The 24,408-nt window shown below is 41.6% G+C and overlaps 1 protein-coding gene across 3 annotated transcripts; it reads right to left on the reverse strand.

Annotated features, from left to right (window-relative positions):
• Positions 1–292: 292 nt before the first annotated feature.
• oclna (occludin a) lies at positions 293–19,470 on the reverse strand. 3 transcript variants are annotated; one of them, XM_079523766.1, is made up of 10 exons: positions 19,276–19,470; positions 18,173–18,277; positions 16,640–16,861; positions 15,922–16,351; positions 13,478–13,645; positions 9,308–9,438; positions 6,176–6,358; positions 4,721–4,892; positions 2,057–2,098; positions 293–1,745 (listed from the first exon to the last, which is right to left on the reverse strand). In XM_079523766.1, the coding sequence occupies exons 2-10, from the start codon at positions 18,235–18,237 to the stop codon at positions 1,647–1,649; spliced, it is 1,512 nt and encodes a 503-aa protein (XP_079379892.1). In that variant the 5' UTR covers positions 18,238–18,277; positions 19,276–19,470; the 3' UTR covers positions 293–1,646. The 3 variants fall into 3 exon arrangements, with proteins under 3 accessions (XP_079379892.1, XP_079379891.1, XP_079379893.1); XM_079523765.1 differs by having other exon boundaries at positions 18,173–18,280; XM_079523767.1 differs by having other exon boundaries at positions 18,173–18,300.
• Between the last annotated feature and the right edge of the window lie 4,938 nt (positions 19,471–24,408).

Below are 24,408 nucleotides of genomic sequence, written 5' to 3' on the forward strand. Positions count from 1 at the left end.
TTTAGTGGGTCACTGAGCCGTTTAGAAACTTTAGTTTAGAGTGTTGCCGACATACTAACATTTCAGTTGGGTGTATGGCGCAACCACAACACAGCCCATCCGGCTGATGGTGATGAAAATGATTATGTTGTCATACTGTGTGACCTTTTCAATGAAACAAAAGGTGACATTTCTACCCGACAGAGACAATATACTCCAAATATGCCATGAATCATGTTCCACTGGGATTCAGTTACATCACTGTAGGTTGTTTAATTACAGGTGGATACATTTCAGAAGTAGAAAGAGGTGATCAATTTAAGTAATCAATTTATTACACTGAAGGCTTCACAAACAATAAAAGTACATTCCATCAGTTAAAAAAACATTGCAAGTACTGCACATGTTCTGTCATAAAGAATTCTTTAAGAAAAATACCATACAAATACCGACTTCATCTCAAATTCCTATGTACATTAAAAACATAATTCCGTGATCATCATGCAATCTCATATTTCTAGGAAGACATGTACAACCTGAGTAACAACTATATGAACAATATGAAAACAAGTTAGTATTAAAAGAATAAAACCAAAGATTACTTTGAAATAATCCATAATTAAGCAGTTGAGATGAAGAACCAACTAAATCCATAATAATTATCCAGAATTTATAAATTATGGATGAGAGGTTTTGGGGGGAGGGGTCAGAATTATGGACTTAAATGGGAACAAAACTGCTTCTATATTCATTTGTATTCACTCCAGTAGAAATCATATACTGTACCATTATACACTGGCCAAATAAATACAGTACAAACAAACAATAATCCATGACCACTGACATTCAAAATACAAATGTCTTAATATCAGACATGTAATTTAAAGGCACCAATCTTAGATAATCCCACACCATATTTTAGCTATCATCTCCAAACTCCAAACACATGACAGCTTCTGCGTTTACGTTGAAATAGTAGATCTCCACATCATCTACTCTGTACTCAATAGTCCTTAACGGGATACATTTGGCCATTTTATCGTCTACTCAGGCTTTTGTGAACACCCCAGACAGTGTTTAAGTTGCTCGATTCAGTATTTAGATATTCATTTTAGCGGCCCCGCCCCCTTCCTATACAAACCCATTGTAACTTCAAACTCCATTTTAACCATGTTAGATTCATAGAAAACACCCAAAGATATTTTTCTGGTGACTGACTAATACGTGAGGTGTCTGTGTTTTTTTCCTAAATACTGAATCAAGCACCTTAAAAACTGTCCCAGGTGTTCACAAAAGCCTGAGTAGAACATTAAACGATATCCCTTTAAGCCTGATTTATACATTGTTGTACGACAGTCGCATGCCGAAAATAGAGCTCACAGTGCATCACATTGTGGCGCGTCGTAAGCTTGTAAATCTGCCATTTCATGCACGTGACTCCTCCGTACGACAGACTACAATTGATGCAATAGGTTGTGTAGCTCACAGTTAATAGGCAGAATAAAGCCTATTTTACACGTTGCCATACGACCATGTCGCTCACCGAAAGTAGCGACTGAAACAGATATTTTCGGTGGCATGTCAACGTATTATATTATCCATAAAACCCCCAAGATGCTGGGAACCATGCCAGAGCCTGTAGCTGTAGAATCCCACACAAAGGCTGTTCAGGCCCTGCGGTCAAACTCACTGACCTTCTTCTTGATGTGGGACAGTTTGGACTTCAGATATTTACACCTGCGTTTCTTCATCTGGTAATCTGCAGACTGTGGGAAAAATGGAACATATATAAATGAATGACGGGCGCCGTTACAGACCCATTTAGGCCCGACCTCAAAATAAATAAAAAAATCTTCTAAATCCTCCAGTTTTCTGAAATAAATATTTTCACGATTTAAAAAAAATAGCAGATCTACAAGCTCGTAGTGCGCCACTTGGTGGCGCGCTATGAGCTTGTAGATCTGCTATTTTTCAATAGCTAAATTATAACAATGTTTAAAACACCAAAAGGGGTTCCCGCACAAAATGGGTTAAAATGCATTATTATTTTCAGCATCACGATAAGTGTCCTACATACCCTTTTAAAGTCCTTTAGCCTGTTGTACTCATCCAAAGCATCCTGTATTGTAAAGAGAAAATAGTTGATTTAAAAAAGGAGGTTAGTGACATGCAGGATCCTTACACACATTTACACAAATATATTCTTTCAAACCTTTGTTTTTTTTTTGTTTCATGGGTGCAGTGCACAGCGACACAATAGCTTTTTCACCCCAAATAAAAAGGTGTCATGTGTATGTGTAAAAATACTAATGACCTTTAAAAGGAGTCTTTCCAACGTCAATGATTCATCTCATATTATCCATCACCAGACATCATCAGGCAATTATCATGGCACATACCACATTATATTCAGAGACAGACCCAGGGATTGCCTCAGCACTACTAGGGCCAATTTTCTTTTTTTTTAAAATATTTTTGGGGGCTTTTTTATGCCTCTATTGATATGTACACAGTAGTCTGACAGGAAATGGGGAGAGAGATGGGGGGTGACACGCAGCAAATGTCATCGGGATTGGGAGTCGAACCAACGGCCGCGACAGCCTAGGTGCCCAGATCCGGGCCACTAAAGTCCCAAAAATAATCTTATCTACAGTTCAAGCTCACAGATCTACTATTTTCAACACACACAAGTGCAACAAAGTATAAAAAACTGGGAGGCCTTTGGGTGTGCTATGAATAGTTTTGATGGCTATGATGAATGACATACGGTAGTCTTCTTGCCTGACAACGAAAACAATCATGAGGTGCAAAAATTCTAATCCATGGTTTACCAAGGAGCTCAGAGACCTGACGAATATATCTAAAGAACAGCTTCACAGAAGTGAAGAGAAGGACATATTTAAGCTGGCCATAAGACACAGAGAAACACATTGTCGCTGTGTATTTATTTGCACAGACGTGAAAGTTGTCCTCTGCATTTAACCCATCCTAAAGCCAAATTGAAAGTGCTGACTGTCACTATAGTTTGCTGAATGCTTTCACAGGCGTCATCTCATACAAAACTAGAGGATGGCAAAAGATTGACCACTTAAAAAAAGCAAAAATAGCAAAAACAGCAGATCTACCAGCTCTCACACACACACACACACACACACACACACACACACACACACACAGGTGCGACCTTGGAAGTGATGCTATTTCTGTCATTTAGTTTAGCAAATAAAAGGGCATGCCCAAAAATGTATGAATGTATGGTATTCAGGAGGAAAACCTGAATTTGAGGTTAAGAATGTGAAGGCTAGATTGCCACACCGGTATGCTTTGGTAAATCATGTATGCGTCAAGTGCAAAGTGTCACTACACTTTGTTACATTAGCATATAATGTGTCTGATAAGCAAGTACTAAAGTAGACTAAATTGTGCAAGTCAAAGAAATCATTTTTAAAATGTTTTACATTCATGTTGAAGGATCCGCTCAATAAAGCACAAAGTGTTTGCTATGAGAGGCAATGTCATCTGCCTACGAATTCTAGACCCCATACCTGGGCCGATGTCTGACCTAACCTTCTGCATAAAATCTCTTCACCAAAAATAGCTGATCTACAAGCTCAGAACATGTGTGGAGACACGTGGCAAGCTTGTAGATAGGCTATATTCGCCAAATGTTTGCCCCCAGAATAGGGATGCCAGGGTTCATGTGGTTAAAGTATGTAAATCCCTTCACTCCATTTTTTACTGAGCATGAATTCAATCATACAGATTTATGGAACAACAGATAAAGTGGCATAAAGCGTCAACAGGGCGATTATCGGCCGATTGCATCCCCACATGCATCACTGTCACCGTGTCACATTCCTGTGTGTGGTTCTTGTTTGTTTTGTACTGCAAGTCATGGCTGAGTCACAATCTAAACCTGACAGATTTCCCCTTAAGGAACCAGGAAACTGTTCCTATTAACAACAGGGGTTGCTCTGAAGTAGCTCCAAGACTTGATAGAAACCTTGTCAACAGTGAAGTGAATTTGTGAACTATTATTAGATATAGGCTAAGTTTTAACCACTTTAACAATAATTTTATACTTTGGCTATTCAACAATAAATAGCAGATCTATAAGCTCATAACGTGTCACTTTGTTGCCACGCTATGAGCATGTAGATCTGCTATTTTTGAAACATTGTGGAAATGTAGTTTAAAGCAGAATCTTTGCTTCTGGGTGTCCCTGGAACAAGATGAGAGTCAAATACATATACTGTTGGGGGTCCTTGACATGAAAAGGTTTGAGCACCGGTCTCAGGCCTTAACCCGTTTAGACCTGAGGCCGATTCTAAAAACACCTGCAAAATCCTGACCTACGTTTTCTGGAAAAACATATACTATATATAAACGTATTTATTGTTATTTGAAAAACATAATTTGAAAAATATTTTTTTAAATGTAGGAAAAGAAAATGGGATTTTTTACTCATGGTCTCAACCAGTGGTTTCCAGCTAAATGATGGAGAGTTGGTAACAAAATGAACTTATAGATCTTTAACTCTTGAGAGCGTAAAATGAAACCAAATGGACTGGTCTAAACAATCAGAGAATGTAAAATAATTGTTATTTTGTATTGTTGTTAATTGTTATTTCTTATCCAACGATAACACAATTCTTTAGTTGGGTCTGCGAGGCTAAATCTCATCAAATGGTGGTCGGCGGACGGCGGCTCAAATGCCGAAAACGTAATGGGCTCATCTTACCAGGTACTGTGGGCTCCCGTTCTGGAGGTCATCCAGCTCTCTGTCCACGTCGGACAGCTGTTTGTTGGCGGCGTCCAGCTCCGCCTGCAGGTCCTTGTACTCCTGGTGGTCCCGGTCAAACTCACGCTTGTAGTCGCTGCGCTGCTGCTCGCCTGAGATGGGCGGAAACTCACTGTTGACAGGGAGAGAAAGAGAAAGAGAAGACTGTTAAACATCCCTGCCCTTCCAATGTCAACAGCTGGGGTATAATAAAACAATATAATGTAAGAATGTTAACCTTAAAAGGCAGGGCAACAGATAAGGGACTTCAGATATTTACATACCACAACATATCTAGACAACAATATCAGTTAAATATATTTTATATGGATATGAAAGGTTCTGAGAAGATGACTGTACAGGTAGCAGAATGGAATGTAATCATGAATGGACCAAGTTACATATTGTATTGAATGTACAATATTGGCCTTTAAACTGTACAATTTAAATGTTTTAAATTTAAATGTTTTAAAGGATTTAAAAGAAGCTCTATTTGCAATGTTCTGGAATCCTTTCTACTGTTATATATATGACATTTGTTTTTATTTATCACTAGACGCGTCAGTCGCTGTCCGTCTGATCATTCACACATTCTCAGATTAGTCCTCATATCAGTGTGATTGACAGGAGAGATGGTCAGAGGAGCAGCGTTTGTACCATTCTGGTTCGAACATGGATTGAAGTATCGATAGTCTCTCAGTGAAGGTGCAGTAATAGTAGAGATTTACTCTCGTCTCCACATCATAAAAGGAGACCAGACCCTCCTCATAATACACAAACACTCCCACTTTCTCCTCATCTCAGAATCACACGGTTTCTCCATCTCTTCAATGTGTTTGGTTTGTCTCTCTCAAGCTACTCATCTCTTCACTGGGTTTTCCTCGTCTCTCTCAAGCTACTTATCCTCACACTGTGTGGAATCAGCCTTTTAATCTCACCTCATCAGATATGATGTCAGGTTCATCCTAGTCTCTCAAGACAGGGGCCGCTGTTTTCCCGAATATTTGACGATGGGATTCTCAGATTGGGTTCATCCAAATATGGAGTTCCACACAGCTCCAGACGATTTTGGGGGTGGGGTGGGGTTTACCCCAGTTCAAATATATATTTTTTGGTTGTTTTATTGAACTCCATGATTTCGTCCAGTCAGTGGGGCGAACAGTTCTCGAGTTACGTGGATTACAGACATACACACACACACACACACACAGAGACTTGGTGCATTTATAAGTTCCCTCCTGAGTTTAGCAGGATAGACTTCTTCCACTCCTGCCATAACAACCATCCAAACAACAATTCCCGATTATATATGTAATTATTGTTTATTGCCTTGTTGCCCTGTCTTTGAGCCTGATTTATACTTTATCAGCTATTCCCGGTGCATGACAAGCGGTGCAGTCAAGCATAAGAGGGTACCTGTCAAAGTCATCGTCGTCCAGCTCATCTCCGGAGGAGGCGTAGTCGCCGTCGGTCTCGTAACCCTGTCCGTCAGCCCGTCTGGCACGCCTCTTCTTGGGTCTTCCGGCGGAGCTGGGGATGTCGGAGTTGACGCTGGCTGGGACGCTGTGCCTCACTGGCACAGGATAGTCTTCTGGTGGCCTGAGGACGTGGGAGGATGAAGAGAGCAACCGTTTAGAAGCAAGACTAAAAAAAGGCACCATTCACATTAAAATCCATTGAAACCGGGAAATCATCCGTGTCTTTTTAGATTTTAGAGTTGGCCATCTACAATCTAATCTTGTACACCTGCTTTTGTCTTTTTTTAATCTATAAAGTGTTTTCAAATATTTTTAATTTCTAAACACAAATCTTCTCTTCTGCGGGTCCCTAACTGACACAAAACATTTTCAGATGAGGGGATCCCCGGCGAAATGCATATGATTTTGGCCTCGGGTCTTAATGGATTACTCGTGCACATACAAGGCTCCTGCTGTGTGCTTGCTGCTTTGTTGTGCCCCCCCCCCACACACACACACATAGCATTGTAACAAATAAGTAGTACTTGAATCAGGAGCTAATGAAGTGATCTATTGTGGGCTTTTCTGGTCCTTGTGAGAAGGAAGACTCCAGCTTCTACATAACAGTCCAGTGCCGTGAACCATTCTGCACCTGCGTGAGAGGAAATAAAATCTACTGCAGGGACCTTCAACAGGGTGTCCGGGACAGGACAACTAGGGGGTCCTCAGATATTCTGCAAGGGGGCCACCAAATATTTTACAATGTTTTACATTAACCACAACACTCGCATCCCTATTCTGGGGAGAACAATAGCCAAAAGTAGCCTTGCCCCTAAACTTATTTAGCCTGGTTAATAAACCAGACCGAATCAGCCGTTGGCAAAAAAAATTGCCTACCAGCGGATTACGGTCTGGCGAGGCTCAGTAGCACGCCTCTTTCCTACAACCGAGAACAGGTCGGACCAATCGGGACACGGTATGCAATATGGGCTTTGGTACAGTGACGTTCAATGCTTGAGACTTTTGACTGACAGTAGCTCTGACCAATTGCGTCAAAGAGAAAATGTTTGAACCCGCCCACCGGGAAATGAAATCCAAGTGGAGCCAGCCCAGACTAATATACCGCGACAGTGTTGTGTGATATTAGTCTGGCTTATTAGCCAGGCTAAAACTTATTAGCTTATTATTAACATATTTTACTTATTTTACTTATTAACATATTTTACTATTTTTAAAAACATTTTAATAGTCGCCATCGACACGTTAAACATTGTAAAGACGTTTAGGGATAAGGGGTAAGGCGGCGCATAAGATAGGGCCCATGGTGTGTACAGGGAATAAAGAGCAGACCAAGTACAGAGCCGAAGGTCAGGTTTATAATGTATTGGGGTTTAAAGGAGAATTCCATGCTAGAAGTCTGTCTTACCTTTCTTTGTAGTCGTTACGTCCCCACCAAAGAGGTCCAGGTGTTTTTTGTGCAAAAGCTCCTTATTGGCTATTTCCCCTACCATAAGCCCTCAATGAATTGCATTGAATGGGAATTGAATGGGGCTATGGGGTGTTGTGCTAATTCGCTTATTTCCATCGAAATAAGTAGTAAAGTGTGCCGCTTGGGATATTATTTACATTATGAAGAGAGGATATATACAAAAAATAATAATTTTGAGCGATGGAAATACGCGAATTAGCACAACACCCCATAGCCCCATTCAATTCCCATTCAATTCAATTCATTTAGGGCTTATGGTAGGGGAAATAGCCAATAAGGAGCTTTTGCACAAAATAACACCTGGACCTCTTTGGTGGAGACGTAACAACTACAAAGAAAGCCTTTTAGAATGGAATTCTCCTTTAAGTGGTTAAATGTCTAACATTTAACATTTAACATGAATCCAATATATAGTGTGGGGGACCTTGCTTCATCTCTCTCTCAGCTTGGCCTGAAAAACATTGAAGACCCCTGATCTACCATAATGGGGGGGGGGGGGGGGGGGGGGGTGAGAGAGAGAGAGAGAGAGAGAGATTCATCTATGCAATAGCCCGCCCCCGGCCAATGCTGCTGGGCAAAACAATTTCACAGTTTGCACTGGACAAATTCTAACAAGTCTACTTTGCAAAAATAGAGAAATGGAAGCGCTGCAGGGATGGATCAGTTAGTGGCTTGAGTCTACTTTGCACACAGAAGGTCGAAAACACTCTACACACGTTCCACGAGTTCCTTTGCAGAGGAACAAGTTCCAGCAAGTCAGCAGATGTCTGAGGTGTAGAATCCTCCGCTAGCCTACTGTACATCATGGAGCAACAAGGACCTCAGTGTAACAACCAGGACTCTACAAAGAGGCCTGCTGTCATACGATACAATGACAATTAACCACTTAAACACCTACCGGATATATGTAGTTGACCCGAGACCCCCAGGGCTCTGTACTAGGTTCACTCTTTTTCACCCTCAGCACCAAATCTCTTTTTCGTGGTCGATTTTTTTGGGCCGAATGTTCAACCGCATAAAATGAACGGACAACAGGGTGGTTAAATGTAGGTTGCATTGCACATTCATGTGTCGTTGGTATGAGCCACCTCTATAAGCTACGGTAAATGGTAAAAGATACTTACCGCACCAGATATACGGTTCCATGTGTACATTAGTAGATCATTTGTTTTGTTCTCTCTCTCTCTCTCTCCCCCTCTCTTCCCCTGCCCCCCCATTATAGAGGGTATGCACATGCATGAAGTGGATGGCAGATCGAGTGGCAAAGTGAATGACGAAGTGAATGTAAGGTTGTTTAAAGTCATTTAATGCAATCAAATAGGACTTTTCTGTTTGGATGTACGGGCTGTCAAGGCCAGAAAGTAGTGTTTTTTGCCACTCAGTAGCTGTTCCCGCATAACTAAATCATGATGTCGCGCGCATACCCTCTATTCTTCTTCTTCCCTTTCTCCATTTATGGAAATAACTAAAACGATAGAGCTTGCACAAAAACAAATTTCACCCACTGTTTTACACTTGTACCGACAATAAAGTTGATTCTGAATCTGAAATGTGAAACATTCAAGACCAAGCCGAGTCTCCCTCTACAATACATGTACTCACACAGGAGTGTTGCTATATGAGGGCTTGTTGTAGCTGGAGCTGTGGTCATCCAGGTGACTCCTGGAGCCGGTCAGCTTCTCGGGATAGTCCGACAGGGGACGCTCTTCAGGGACCGCAGACACGTTGTTCACCTTAAACATGGAAAGAGACCGACGGAAACGTTCAAATAGCACCTTTACACATGGAAAAAAGACAGACAGAAACGTTCAAATATCTGTATCTGTGTGTCTTTATGAGAAGTTCACCTTTACACATGGATAGAGACAGAAACGTTCAAATGTCCAAGTGTCTTTATCATGTGAAATGTTACAGTAATGTAATCACTGCACCTGCAGTTGTGATATAAATACAACTAGAAAAAGTGCCCTTCTGGGCACAGGTCTCCACCAGGAGGATAGGGGTATGTGTGATGTTTGGCAAAATGTTTAGGAGTAATATAAACATGTTTTTTTGTTTGTTTGTTTTTTGCAACAATTTTCTTAATTTTGTTGAGGAAATGCAGAGCCAGATCACTCATAGCATCTCTGGAGGATAGAATTCTGGATGAGCAGGACATGTGCAGCATTTTGCGAGCTATGGACCAATTATTTGTTTACAAATATTGAGACAGGACGGCAGAGGACGCACAGGTGACTGATAGATCGGTGATCAAATCAATATATATTAATTTAGTTATGACATCCTAGGCTATTTTAGCGTAATCAATTCCCAACAGATCCCCAAACCTGTTGTTTTGGGGAGCGTTGGTTTCAATTCATTCAATCTCCTCGTGTGTGTTCAGCTAGTGAGACGCTCTTAGCAAGACATATATACTTCACCCCGCAACGGTATTGTGCGCCTAGAATAGCTGACATACAAGCTTGGGAACACAAATGCGATAATTGTGAGCTTAGGTCTGCTATTCTCTGTGGTTTTCTTTGCGACCGACACCTGGGACGGAGCACAAATTAGGCTTGATGGTCTGCAGCTGCTCGAGCAGGTCTGGTAGCATCAGAGTGCTCCCTCTGGTCTAATGACAGCAACTGTAGGTGTGGTTTTGAGGACAACTGCTTTGAATTGCCATTATTACACAACAGAAACCAAGGATTATATATTTCAAGAGCGAGAGATCACAGTATAAATCCTAAGCATTCTTCGTCCATACTGGGAGAAAAACAGCATCTGAAAGTTTGATGGTGCAATTTTACACGTGAGTGCAATGCCCACTTTTCCATTGCATCTTATGAGCAGTGGGGTTCATGTGGTGCCGACTTGCACGCACATACTGGTTCTTATCAGTGTGACGTCGTCTGATAAGGGGTCTATGAAACTTTAATGTGTTTTAATTCACATTGACAGGCATGGACTTGCAAAAAGCAAGTCCCTGTCAGCACCACGTTACAACCATGCTCCATTGTGACATGTTATGATCTTGTATATCACTGTGACACAGTTGTATGACAGAATATGAATTAAGCATTACTTCCAATCAGCGATTGAAAGTATCTAAGCACATTTACACATGTGTGCTACTTAAGTAGGATTTTAGGTAGAAAGCTGACGTTCCCTGATGTCATCGCTAGGGACACATGCTTCAGGAGGCAGGAACTGGGGGTGGCAATGAAGGACCGGGAAGTCTGGCGTAGCATTGTGGAATCCATGATCTCGACCGCAGTCGAAAAATGATGATGATGTATTTCCACTGCATTGGCAGTTTGATACTTTCTACTTTACGTAACTTCAGTGGAAAATATTGTAATTTTTACTTGACTGCAATTGACAGCATGTTTATGTACTACTTTGTAGATTTAGATTATTATTACAAATTTGTACTGAGGACCACCACCCTGACAAGCTCTTGGAATTGTTTGTGTTGTGACTCGCGGGGCATTGTTTTCAAAATGGCCAATGTTTGACCAGTTTTTATAGTGGTTTGTTGATTACTTGTAGTAATGGTATTTACTATTTTTTCATTTTATTTCTTTAATGTATGTCTTAAAAGTCCTTACATTCTCCTTCACTGTCATCTGGGGACCCCCCAAAATCATGTGGGCCCCAGCTGGGGGTCCCAACCTACAGGTTGAGAACCACTGGGTTAATCTACCCAGAAGCACAAATCAGCCACACCTGCCGTTCTGCATAATGACTATTTTTTTTTAAACATTTGGTATTGTATGTATATTTTAAATACCAGTACTTTTGTTTCAACCACAGTAACATTTTCAATACAAGACTTTTCCTCTCTGTCGGGTAAACTGTTACTTTTCAGCATTCAAATTGAAACACAGCAAAAGTTTAAAAAAAATGTAGATTTTGATGCTAGTCAGACACTGTAGTGTATGTATGCTCAGTAGGCCAGTAGGGCATTCATTTGCAAAACCACACAAAAATGTTAAAATATGGAGATAAGAGGTTTCGTTTTACTTAGAGGAGATATATATTTTTTACAGTGTGGCAGTACTACTTACGTATACTTAGAGTAAAGTAAATAAATCAGAGTAGTTCTTCCACCACTGTGTGGTTTCGCACGCTGCAGATCGGAGGGGACACTGTCCCAGCAAGTTTATAGTACTGTCACATCGCTGTCCTGTGCTGCTATGTGCCTGCTGGCTATTTGAGCACCAGTCAGACCGGTTCTTCCACTTTTGTTGTTGAGTAATAAACACAGGTTACACTGAAGCCCAGCAATGATAATAAAATGTCTCATGTATGCATTTGTATTCAACTCCATTCTGGTTGTCAAAAATATGTGTGAGCTCTGAGTAATTATGAATAATTCCCCTAAATCAAGGAACTCAAAAATACAAGTCCATTTTTGTGATTTATTTTGCCAATAAGGTGTCAAGATGTTTCGACTAAACCAGCCTGAATCAGCACACTGATAAAGCCTGGACGCGACCCTTCCTTGTTTTTGGGCTTTGTTTGGTGTAATGGTTGATTGCTGCAATTCTTGCTGATAAGTTCCACAGTGCATACTGCATACACACACACCACACCCAGAAACTAGAGCAAGGGGAAAACACACGCACACCCCTCCCCCTCCATACTATACGAGTGCACTGGGAAGTGAAGCGAAACAGGTTATACCACTGACTGTAGAGACACACACACACACACACACACACTGGAAGTTTACACAATGGAATAACTACATTCTGAGCTAGAAGCCATTGCATTTGCAAGAATAATGATATCACTAGTGTTATAATCAGTCCATGTACAGTACATCTTAGTCTGTGTACTGGAACTTGAGATACAGTGTACTTGATATGTATTGTGTACTGCCTGTACTATAGCCTACTTTATGGATAGGCTACGAGAGACCTCTCAGAGCCAGCAAGGTCAGCCCTGCTGCATTAGTCATTATCATGTCACGTTTCTATGTCTCATATCTTATTGTCACGTCATTATGATCCAGCTCTACATATGTTCCCGTTGTGTAATAAACTTTGAACTTTTAGCGTGATACTGTCTCGTGTCACGTTATTGTTCTCCCGGGCCCGCCGCCGCAGTCGCCGTACCGAAGGAATACTTCAACCGGATTATCACACACCACCCAGCCTGCACACACTACCCGTCTTTCAGAACCAGACGAGGGTCCAGTAATTAGATTTCACAGCAACTAGTAGGCAGGTTTCTGAACTGTCCACAGACCACAGCCCTCTGCTGTGACACAGTGAGTAGACATAAATGGTGCCATCTTATAATGAGCATCAGTGAAGAACAATTATATGAAGATAAAGTTGAAGTGGTCCTTCAACTGTCACACCCCTAAATAGAAGTACAGTACTACACTGTGAAAACCAGAGTGTTTCTTTAACTCTGAGAGTGTAAGAGCTTACGCACCAGGGTTGTGCGATGTATTAGCTTAATTTGTGTGTCATGAGAACATTTACACACTTACACACATATGGAACCAAGTTAATTTTTCAGAACTACCACAGAACAAAAAAAAGGCATCGACCTGTATGAATGAGGCATCAACTATATTTGTTTTTTATGAGGCCAGTTTTTATGTGACTCTTAAAGATAAATTAAACTCTAGGTTGGTGCCTTACAGTTTCCTCTGCTTGTGTGTGTACCGTGTGTGTACCGCGCGCACGCGCGTGCGTGCGTGTGTGTGAATGCACATTGTAAAGCACCTTGGAGAGAGGCACCAAGTAAATGCGCCAGTATATTGACGTTTCTCACCCAGTCCTCCACGTCTTGAGGTGGAGCCAGATCATCAATGACCTTCACTTTCTTCCACAGGATGTTGCTCTTGCCAAAGTTCCTGATCTTCTGCCGCGTCTTCAGAGAAAACACCATCATGATGATGAGCGCCGCCATCACCAGGAATCCACACACCACCGCTATGGCCTAGGAGAGAAGAGATGGAGGACAATCAACACAATGTGACCATAAAGCTACACACTAAAGTTCTCAACGGGCCCAAAAATGGAGGCCCGGCCCTACCCTAACTGGGTCGGCCCGAGGCTCGGCCCGACCCTAAAAATAACCATAATGTTAAGCCCGAAGCCCGACAAAAGGCCTGACAAAAAAAAGAAAGACAAAAAAAAACGCCACTAAATGGCGGCGCGGCGGCGCCGTGGTTCAGTGTGAAAGTGAGAACGGAGATCAACGGACTTATCGAAATAAAGGATGTAGGCCTATGTAACTCACGTTAGAATAGGCTGTTTCATTTCCATCATTCTAATTCCAGACAGTGGTGGTGGTGGTGACTGGTGAGTAAATAGCAGCTGCAGCTCCCTCCATTTAGTTTCCTCTGAAGTGAAGTTGCTTGTTACGTGTAGCGTTTAAGTTATATCACCATGGATCGTTTGGTCACTTTGGTGACGTTAATTAATGATTAGGTTTTATTCATCGCAGCCAGCTGGGTTAACAATGAGATAGCTCAGTGCAACGTGACGAAAACCTGACGCTTCAGCTATCGTGTGATCCGATTGATCTTATAAAACATTTAAGCATATGGCAACTTGGCAAGATAACTGGTTAGAAGCTCGTTTGGTGCGCAAGAAGTAAGCCAGCGGTAGCAAGCAAGTCTCACACCGTTCACTGTTCTCTCTACTGTACTGCCTGCGTGCAGTGCGGGACTACGGGCTACTGCTCTGGCCTCGTACACACATGCCGGACGGACATGATCTGTTCTGTCTGTGTTTCATGGCCACCTCAGGCTCAATGCTTTTCCAATGGAAGTCACGTGGTTTGACGAAACACTTTGATTCGTCACATGTTCGTCCGACATGTGTGTCCGAGGCCTCGTAGTCTGAAATGCCAGTGCGATGGGCCCCCCGCCTCCAGTCCTCCTGTCACAAGTGAATCGCCTAGCGCAGCCCTCTTCATAATAAATACATACATCATATACACATACATTATAATAAAAAATAAAAAAAAACACGGAAAATCACCGAGCCCGAGGCTTGGCCCGGCCCGGCTAATTAGCATAATGTTTGGGCCCGGCTCGGCCCGATAACGTCGGGTCGGGTCGGTACCGATCGGGCCAGGTCGGGTTCGGGCAGAGTTTGAGAACTTTACTACACACTACACTTTTATCGTTTATACCATAGAGTTATAAAATGTGTAGAGAACGGACAGCCCTGCCTATTCATTTCAGCGAAGTTGCTCAACCAGCGTGTGTGAGCACCCAGAAGGAAGTTAGGAACCCTCTTCTTCCGCATTTGAGCGGCAAATGTTGGCGCTCAGGTGCGGTAGAAGCACGTGCAGTAGCGTTTTAAATGTGGAAGTCTTGCGATCCCAGATTTGAGCGCCAGGCGATGGCAGCTTCACTAATCCACCGTGGTTCTGGGGGCGTGGTTTATACACGTCGCTCCTGGTGTGCAATGACCTTTAGACCTGAACACCGCCGGTCGCGTCACACTTGATCACTTCCTTTTTTTGATGTCTCACCTAAATGCGATAATATGTTCTATGTTACTGTTCTACTGCTGCACCTTATGCACACATCTACTATTCTTAAAGATGGGAGTGCCGTGATTTTTGTACTTTTTCTGTTTTGTATGCGTCTATGGAGTTAACATTACTAGTCTATAATAGACTCAAAGGTTTGAAATACATATATTCCCTGTGTATTTTTGGTTTCTTCCTGGAAGCTGAAAGCCCAATCGATACACATACATCCCCGATCCCCTCCCCCTTTATCATACGTTGACATACAACAGCTGTGGGTGTGGATCACCACCCACCTGAAAACCAAGCATACTTAATGAACTGGTGGGTGTGGCTAGTGGCCACATAAAAACATAATTTTAACACTTTCTGTACACTTTTTTCCTGAAAACTATGTATGAAGGAGCTTGTACGAAAAACGAATTTCACCAACTTGTGTACACCTGGACACCTGTGGTGTGACAAGACATTTTCGTACAGTCTGTAAAAAAGTTGAGCAACAGAACATATAATAAATTAAATATACATATTTTATATATATCATACCATTTTGGAGAATGGCAATAACTGTTTTTCAACATTATCAGAATGCCGGTGTTGCTCACCCGCAAACGGCAGATCTACAAGATCATAACACCGCCCCTTCGCAGCACATTGCAAGCTTGCAATAACGGGCCTTGAAATGAAAAGAGAAATGAAAAAAAAAAAAAACACTGCTACACACTCACCTCCTGCGGCTCCACCACACAGTAGTGGTAGAGGTACTGGTTGACGAACTGGCCCGACATCTGCGGCTGCTGGTACTGGGCGCAGAGCCCGGCGATCTGGCTGCCGTACGCCGAGCCGGACGACTGCGCCATGGGGTTGACCGCCATGAGGTAGACGATGCTGGCGATGAACATCAGCAGCGCCAAGATGGCGCAGATGACCACCATGGCCAGGTAGAACCTCCGGGACTCGGACAGGCCATTCTTGGACACGATGATGATGAAGATGGCCAGCGTGGCGATGAAGGTGATGGCCGCCATGGCGATGATGAAGCCCTTGCCCTTGCGCGGGTCGTTGTAGTTGCCCCCGATGCCGCCGTAGCCGTACTGGTTCCCGGCGCCGTACCCCCCGCCGCCGAAAGTGCTGCCGCCGCCGCCGTATCCGCCGTACCTAGGGGTGGGACGATGTGGAAATCACACGATTATTGTGGCAAAAATAGCCAGTTGTAGATCTGCTACTTTTGGTGAATCGATTTGGGTGGAGTGAAATAAGAGCGTACCAAATTAGCTCTTTACAGGTCTGTAAAGTATAGAGGGTTCAAGTGGTACTGACTTTTCAGCTCAACAAAAGCAAATTCATATCGTGTAGGTCCGACAATTTCACTAAACATTTTAATCTCCGCGATACGATTACTGCGCTAAGCGATAATAACGATTATCTTCACATCCCTAGCCGTACCCTCCTCCTCCGTAGGATCCTCCCCCCATGCCCCCAAACCCGGACAGGCCCCCCTGGGTGTCCCAGGCGAGGGTGGAGGCCACGCAGGCGAATATGGCCAGGCAGAGCACGATGCCGATGACCGCCATGATCTTGATGATGCCCGGAGGAGAGGTCCAGCGGTAGAAGTGCTGGAACTCGTCGTCGGGGTAATAGGAGTAGGCGGGCTGGGGGGGCTCGTGGCTGGAATAAAGAGAGAGGGAGAGAGAGAGACGGGGTGGGGGAGACGATACATTAATATATGCCAAAGTACAGTCAAATTTATAACAAATGTCTTCAATAAGATTAAAAACAAATAAAAATAAAAATAAATAAAAGAGAAGTCCCAGTTTCCATGTGCACTGTTTTGCCAGGTGCTTGAAAAGTGCCTGGACTACATTTGCACGCACCACTACTGATGACCGTAATTGGCTGCCTCTGAGCCAATGGGAGATTTACCCATAAAACCCATAATCTGAAACAGCATATAAACCCATACTCTGAATGCCGCACCACGGAGGAGCGAGTGGCAACAGAAGCTAATGTTATGAGCTAACTGGAGCTAGAGGAAAACCACAACAAAACACAGTGAGTGAACCAACAAAAGAATGTCGGAAACTAACGAAAACGGGCGCTACAAGAGCACCTGGCAGTTATGACTGAGTCATTCTTGTTTAATGTGAGGTCTGCGGACCCCCAGGGGTCCACGAGGGGGTCCTTCCAGGGGTTCCCAGCTATAATTTGAAATAGGAACCACCAAATGGACCATTATGAGAGTGTACAACTGAAACCAAATGGGCCCTTTGTATCCATTTGTACATTATCAAGAGTTAAATTAATACTGAGGATTTTACAGTGTTGAACATGAAAAAGTCCCGCACGGGTCCATTTGGTTTCAATTTACGCTCTCAAGAGTTAAATTATTGTTAAACATCTGCATTACTTAATTTACAAGACATCTACACAATTAGAGAATGTAGAATAAATGTTATTGTGATCAACGTTTTGCTGTAATCTCTCCTATGGTAAAACATCAATGGAATTGTGGACAAAATGTTATCCAACGATATCAAAATATTCTTCAGTTGAGAGTCTGCAAGTCTAAATGTCATCAAATGGTGGTCCGTGGCAAAATGATGATGTTTTAGTAATATTGTTCCTGTTCTACATACTGCCAACCAGGTGAAGAAATCACAGATTGAAGCTTTTATATTATGAAATATCCGAGACGATTAAGATTTTATGGAAGATGTTTCTGAACATATTGCTAGTTAATTGACCACTTCAAATGCTCTAATCTTAAAATAATAACCGAAAATAGCCGACCTATTTGAGAGCTTGTAGATCAGCTAGTTTCGCTGCACAACAATATTAAAGCATGCCTTATTCTCTATGGAATCCAAATGACTGAAATCAGTCGTGGCGACTGAGAACTTGAATCCCTTTAATCCATGTACTCTGTAATCCCTGAGTGAACTAAACTAAAGATGAGAGAGAGGGAAAAAAAGGTCTTACTATGCATTCTCTGATTCGTAGGGAGGAGGACTCCCATTGGGTCTGGAGTCTCTGGACGACGGCATCCTCCTGGCCTCTCTCTGGAGCTGCTGCTTTGCACACAATCTACTGAACACAACAAAGAATATCTACAGTAAGACATTATTAGCAGTATACTAGGACTACATTCATTGTTGTCTGTACTGTATGTACAACATCACACAAGCGCAGTAGACTCCGACTCAATAAAGTAACTTTTTTTGGTCTGGTGTATAGAGTACACACATACACAGAGAGAGTGTGTGTGTGTGTGTGTGTGTGTGTGTGTGTGTGTGTAGGTAGATTAATTGAATACATAGGATCACAAATGAAACAAGTCCCCAGACCATTTGTGTGTTATCCTATTAGCCTTAATGTCTGACTGTACCACGTGCTGTTTACATTTCTGACTAATAAAGTATTCAATCAAAAGCAGACAGACAGACAGAAACTGTACATGTTTAAATACTGTGAGATTATTATTATTAACATTTTATGTTGTGTACTATCTTTTCATCAGTGTAAACATATTTCTGTTGGTGTCACATTCTGCTGGGCTGGCAGGGTATGGGGCAGATCTCCACCAAAACCCCATAGGCCAGGCCTATTCAACAATAGGCTATAAAATATGGTTGTTTAGGAGCACCCAAAAACTGGGATGAACCATCAATGTCTGAATAGGTCGTCACTACTGTTTTAACATGAATAAAACATTTAGCAACTGAGAACAAGATTATAGCCTATTTCCTGAAACGTTTAAAAATATATATTGGCTGCACCTGTTCACAGCTATAGTTGGATGCTAATAGAAGCCTACAAAAACATGGTAGAAACACGATCGTACGTTTATCCATGGCTGCGACAATTACTTCATTAATAACAGGCTAATCACGTTCTGTCCAGCCATGTTTCATTAGGCTATTTAACTATTCAAATCAGGGCGGCAAAAGGTACATATTCAGCACACCTGTAGCCTGCGTCGCTCTAGTCTAAACTAATAAACTACCCGTATATGATATCCCAACTTCACAACAACATGGACAATAAAATAATAACAATAAAATGAAGTTAGTTGAGACACTCACCTGTCGTCAGGTAGGTAAGATCCGGGTCGTGTTGTGTTGTGCCTGCTGTGGCTGAAGTATTTCAACTGAAACTACCAGTCAGTGATCTGTGATGAGATGAGACTAAACAGTAAACACTCCAGAGTAGACCACACCTTGTTGGGTTGTGCTCAGTCAGCTTTGTGGCTCACACATTAAGCCCCTCCCCATTCCCCAGGTGGTGTGTCGGGTTCTTACAGTCTATGGTCGGGTTCCATCCTCCGACCTCAACTCATCTGCACTCACCGCCGCCCTGTGTCACCACGGGTGTCTGTCTGTCGTGTCGCCCATAGGTGTCACCAGAGGATGGCACAAGGCTGAGTGACAAGAGATCACTGTCTCCCCCCCCACACATTCTTTAAGTCTATTGCTCCTAGTATTGATGATCTCTTCTCTAGTATTTTTCTTTGTCTTTATATGTGGTGATGAATTGAATGCACAGGGCCACAATGGAAAGAAGACCCCAGGGCTTTTTGTGTTTAAAACCTTTTAGCATCACTGTACTGTGTACTGTATCTCTTTACTTTTTACAAATTGTTGATAAAGTATACAATCAAACAATCAATCAATCAATCAGTCTCTCCCGTGTAAGAAGCCACCAATAAAAGACAACTAAAAAAGGGCGAGTGAAATGTGAATCCCTTGACTCCTTCAAAACCGCTCTCAAAGGGCACCTATATGGACGGCTGCAATTCGAAACTGGCCCCCGTAAAATCTGAATCCCCCACCCACCCCTATTTTCCCCCTTTTTACCTCCTTTATGATGATTTCCTGTTTTGGGCTATAATGTAGAAGTGTATAAATTTGTGTCTCTCTCTAAATGTTATGAATTGAAAATGGTGGACCCTCTTGTAAACAAGTGTAATGCTTTTGATGGTGTCGTCCACTCACAGTTAACAGTTTTTGTATTGAGTTGTGCTTGAAATGTCCCATTTTAAAAAGCAGATTATCTTTAGCCTATTATAGCTGCAAGCTGGGACTTTTTAATCAATCTGTGGTTGTATTTGGTGGGACATGACATTGAGAATTTGTGCTACATGAATTATGACCTTATCTGTTTGACCCAGTGGTGAACCGAAATCACAACACAATAGAATAGACCAACAATTTAGCTCCCAAGAGACCCAAAAGACATCTCCCAGGGACCCAAACCAGTGAAAATAGCTGATCTACAAGTTCACAACGCATTTGCTTTACGCACGTTGATATTTGTTTTTAAATCTATGAAGTTCTTTTGAAACATTTACTTTTATTTATTAAAAAAAATAGGGATATTTGCTCACAACCCATAAAAATGGGTCCACAAATGGGTCCCGACCCATAGTTTGGGAAACAGTGCTACAGTATAGAGACTATGCTATAATGTGTACAACTGTATGGACCTGGAGTACCACTGGATAAAGTACTGGTAGTATGAAACTTTGACCATTGAAAGAAGCACAAGCTTCGGGGCTCTCCCCAGGTTGGCAGAGGGAGAGTAGCGCCCAAGGATTACAGTTTAGGCAATTGGCACCTGGTGAAAAACCGTGTTACAAAGATCGTTGGATAAATATTTTGGGGAAAAAAGAAGAAAAAAGAAAGAAAAAAAACGTTGTAACTTTGCCCTGTGTTTTACATAAGAAATATTTATTTTTATGAGCCACTGGAGTTGTTGGTGTTTTCACTGTTTGTTTTGGTTGCCCCAAAAACCCCATTCTAACCAAAACAAACTGAAGTGAAAACACCAAAATACAGCAAGAGGGCAGTGTGTTTCTGCAGGTGACCACCGCCACCACACTACTCCAGCGGCTGATGACTGCTGATAGAGGGAAATTATGGGTAAAAAACAATTATTGTTTTGTTATGTAGAGTTGTAGACAGTAGACACAGAGCAAACTTTCATACGATGCTATTTAAATAATGACCTCTGGACCCTTTTCTCCAACAGTACAATATATGCCTGGTTCTTGACAACTAAAGAAACACACCAGAGTTTTTTAAGTGCATAAACGTAAAACTGTATTCTGGAAGACAAAAAGCACCAATTCAGACTTATTTTTTACAAAGGAAATCTGTAATTTACACACACAAAACAATTACATTTGGTAAAAAATAAAAGATTACAGCTTTGATCATGAGGTCCAGTCACTTTACTTAGTGGTCAGTTCAACTCAAACCATCACAATGTGGTACAATTACTGTACCATCCCTGTCGTGGGGCAGAAACCTTGCATCTCCATATTTAAACTTTTTATGTTTTCTCATAAATGAATGCCTTACTTCGTCATTATACATTGTCACACAAAAGTAAAAAGAAAACAAAAAGGTTGCCCGATCTACAAGTTCACAAGTTGTGAGCTTGTAGATCGGGTATTTCTTCTACTTTTTAAACATTTTTAAAGTGGGTTTTCATAAATATTGAACTAATGAAAAGCATTAACAACAGCTTGTATCTAAATAACAACTACTGGAACCCTTTTCTTTTCCATTTCCTGAAAAGTAATGCTTTTGGACATATAAGGTTTCCACCTGACAGCGACGATAAGACAGACATTTAGGTATCAGGCCTCAGTGTGACTATACAGTAGGTTTAGTCTGAAATGGAAGAACAGAATTGTGAGAATACAGGAACATTTATTATAATTCACACAACGGTAAAAAAAGATTGTAGGATAATTATGTAAAGTTTAGTCAGTTACCCACAGGGTTCCATTTGTTGAAGAAGGGAGGGGGAGACATTTTCGTTACCACTTAAGACCCTATAGATATAAATAGCCAATCTACAAACGTGATGTGAACTTGTAGATTGACAATTTACACAATTATTTTCAAAATGTGACCAAAATGGTTTAAACAATGACATTGTTTAATTGTGATATTATCAAACATAAATCGAACATAGATTCATCATGGAACATATTGGACAGTCTACATTTTCCCAAAAGGAAATGCATGTATTTAATTCGGTCTGACCAGAAGAAGCAGGGATAAAACATATCCCCACCGGCCATAGAAATTAATGACCAGAGGGGAGGGGTATCAAAAATAGAGGCATGACAGCCCCCAACAAATGGAACCCTCATGGTTACCTGCAAAAAAATATACAATGTGCAATCAACATGTTTACAGCGGTTCAGTTACAGCTGGAAACCTCTTCAACAGAGGTAGATGAGTTTTAGACAACTTGAACAGTGATTGTAAAGCAGGCAGTGATATTAAAACACACCTGAAGGTATTGTAATACCTTCAGGTACTCATTATAGAGTTTCAGATAACAGAGGGTATTCTATACATATCTAGGAAAAGTCTGGTTTTGCAGGCAGCGGATATTAACAGGAAGTATTCAGCCTTGATTATTTTAGTTGAGAATAAAAATAAACAAACAATGATTTACATTACTACCTCCCTTATTAAATCTGACCAAATTTTCCAGTAATTACATAAACATTTACAATTGGGATTCCAGTCATGTTTTTGAAATGTAAAAGTCATCATGAGCTAACCGTTGGAATCACATTAGCATACGGTCGGTACATGATGTGTTGCATATTTAGACCATTTTAAGTTGCCTTTACAAATAAAACATCCTCTTTGGTTGTAATCTGCAGTTATATTCAAAACCACAGACATATTGGGCCCTATTGGGCCCACCTGGCGGACAACTGCAAGTGGCGTTGCTAGTTTAGAACCAGTACAGACATACCTGACTCTTAATTTAAGGCATTGGGACATGATGACACTCCAAAACACACCCATGACGAGTAATTAGGACCAAATACAATCTATCTTTGCACCCAGATTATGTGCCATTTAACAAGCAAGAGTGGCGATGGACACGACACAAAGGCCATGAGCTTTAGACGATGCGACATTAGCTTACACTCATAAGAGCATACGGTCACACACAAATAACAGATTAGACAACAAAAACATCAGTGCCAGCACACCGGAGTACCACTTCTAATGTTACTTTATGCTTTTATGCTTAATGATATTTTATGCTTTTGAATTGTTTGCTTTGTAAAGCACTGTGCTGCATTTATCATGAAAGATACTATATAAATAGTTTATTATTATTATTATTGTAGGCTATATTTGTAGATCCCATCCCAGATTGTTTTAACTCACACACCAAGCTATGGTTTTAGATTACTGTATTAATTCACTTTTTAGACCAATAGCACTGGTCTCATACATGTAAACAGATCTGCAAAGCATCAACCTGACATCCCTGGGCAGTACTTCTGCTACTGACACTCTCAGTAGCAGGTCTAGCCCCTCCCTCCAGGCATCAGAAGCAACAGTTAGGGCTGACGGTCCGCCAACAGGCGAACCACCATCCTGCCTTCCGGCTCCCTCCCCGATGCTCTTAGCCGAGTGTCCTGCTTGGGGTCCAGAGCGTTCAAAGCAGGCAGAGTCGCCTGAATACCGCAGCTAGGAATAATGGAATAGGACCCTGGTACTATTTTGTGGGTTTTATTATCTGAACTGGGGCCATGATTAAGAAGGACGGCCCGGGGGCATTCGTATTGCGCCGCTAGAGGTGAAATTCTTGGACCGGCGCAAGACAAACAAAAGCAAAAGCATTTGCCAAGAATGTTTTCATTAAAACATTTCTGTGTGCCGTTAGAGCCAAAAGTAGGAACACCAGGTTGTTGTCTATTTCAGGGATGAAATGGACAAAACTATTGCAAAGATTGAATCAGGAGTTCTTCTGAATCCTAATCAAATTAAAGAAATGAAAATGGAAAAGAAAAGAAAAAGACTAATGTTGGGTTTTATAAATAACAATGTCAACTTGCCAAGTATTTGTAACTAAACTACATTTGACCCATTTGAACATGGTTCCTTTTTTCAGTTTCTTAACTGATTTGTCCAAACAAGGGATTAAGATGAAGTACTGTGTAAAGATTAGGTCCATATTCTTTTTCCCTAGAAGTCCAATCATTTGATTCCCATTATGTTATGATGATGATGATGTGCAGTGGTCGTTTTTCAGTGATTTAACAAAATAGTTTAGCCCAGTGGTTCTCAAAGTGGGGTCTAGGGAACCTCAGGGTTCCTTGAGGACAGTTCCACATGGTCCTCTTTGCAAGTTTGTAACTCTGAGAGTGTAACAAATGGAACCAAATGGGC

This window comes from Electrona antarctica (assembly GCF_951216825.1).
Source record: "Electrona antarctica genome assembly, chromosome: 16".
In the NCBI taxonomy this organism is placed as follows: domain Eukaryota; kingdom Metazoa; phylum Chordata; class Actinopteri; order Myctophiformes; family Myctophidae; genus Electrona; species Electrona antarctica.